At 41.4% G+C, this 1395-nt stretch overlaps 1 protein-coding gene across 1 annotated transcript in view; it reads left to right on the forward strand.

Annotated features, from left to right (window-relative positions):
- Nucleotides 1-1395, forward strand: part of LOC119592950 (muscle calcium channel subunit alpha-1-like) — a gene marked incomplete at its 5' end in the record, with an annotated part of 130968 nt that overhangs the window by 123627 nt on the left and 5946 nt on the right. Inside the window, 1 exon segment of the mRNA XM_037941842.1 lies at nucleotides 1257-1387. Within this exon segment, the coding sequence (XP_037797770.1) occupies nucleotides 1257-1387 (131 nt within the window).

Consider the following 1395-nt stretch of genomic DNA (forward strand, 5'->3'; position numbering starts at 1 on the left):
AGAGTCCACCACAATCCCCTTGCAACCTAAGCCAAAACCACAATCCAGACCTCCGCCTCCACCATCTCCACTATGTTCTTCCATCATCAGTGTCAACTCTTAAGCTGTCTTCGCCTTCTGCTGGTGTATTTGCTGGTGCCTTAGACTGGGACGTGTGCTGTGGTTCTGTGGGGGTGTCCGGACTCCCCCAACCCCGTAATGGCTGTGCCCCCTCCACTCCCCTCCTGTCTCTCTCTCTTAGGTAACTCTCTTCTCTGTCACTATCCTCGGGGTACTTGTGCCTTTGTCGTTACTCCATAAGGGTTTCCAGATACTGGAGGTGGTCCCCCAGTATAGGTACTGCTGTGGGTTTCCCCTAATATTGAGATTGTATGGTGCTCCTCATTACGATCACAGCAGGGTATCTTCTTACTATCAGTACTGTTTTTGTGTGTAGCTAACATCTGTAAGACAAACATTGTATAGGTCTGGACAGAAACACAAGGCACAAGTTCACACCACCTAACTGCATGCTCAGTAGACACAAGAAGTTCACTGCAAACATTTGTTTTTCTTCTCCACAATTTTTTTCCTTTTTACTCTGAAATGGATTTTTCAGCACCATTCAAGATTTCAAATACTCATGATTGCAGTGCAACTACTGCTAAAATAATTTTCTGAGAAGGAAACAAGGATTCACTTCCATCTCCTTCCCAATCATACTGATAAGGATCTTCCAGCTGCTCTGCTGTGGTCTGTCATCTACCAGTTTCACCCATTGTTGTTGGCTTGGTTTTTGTGCTTTTACTGTCACCAAATCTCTTCACTATCATTAGGTTGAAGTCCCATATTTTATATATAAGAATATGAAAAAAGGTAAAGAGAAGTCATCTTAATATCAGTAATCCAGCATTTTTGAGTATATTACATCAAACATATGAATCAGTTTAGTAAGCTTTGGTAATTCTGAGCTGATAAGTGCACCACTTCAGTAAATAGATCAGTTGTTATATAATAAAAACAAAGGAGCATCAGTTATGAAATTATTTTAGAGTACATATTGCGGAAAACTGAGTGATTTGAATGGTCAGAACTGATGACTCCTAACGTAAATAACATTGTAGTGAAAGGTAAATGTACTTAATTAATAAGATTAAAAACAGTTCCTTAAAAGTACATACAGCACCCCTTTTACTAATCACAAATAATATTTCCACTGTTGTGTGTATATATTAGAGAAATAGATATCCAATAACCATTTTCTTCTTTTTCACCAGCGACCTCTCACAGTGAGAGCAATGGGAGCCTCCCCGGTGACCGCCACTCCCAGAGTGTCCCAAGTAGTCCCAGAAGTGTCTCCAGGCCTTATTCTGAGGTCGTAGGCTCTGCTGAAAGTCTGGTTGGGAGGGTGAGCAT

This window comes from Penaeus monodon, chromosome 31 (assembly GCF_015228065.2).
Source record: "Penaeus monodon isolate SGIC_2016 chromosome 31, NSTDA_Pmon_1, whole genome shotgun sequence".
NCBI lineage: Eukaryota > Metazoa > Arthropoda > Malacostraca > Decapoda > Penaeidae > Penaeus > Penaeus monodon.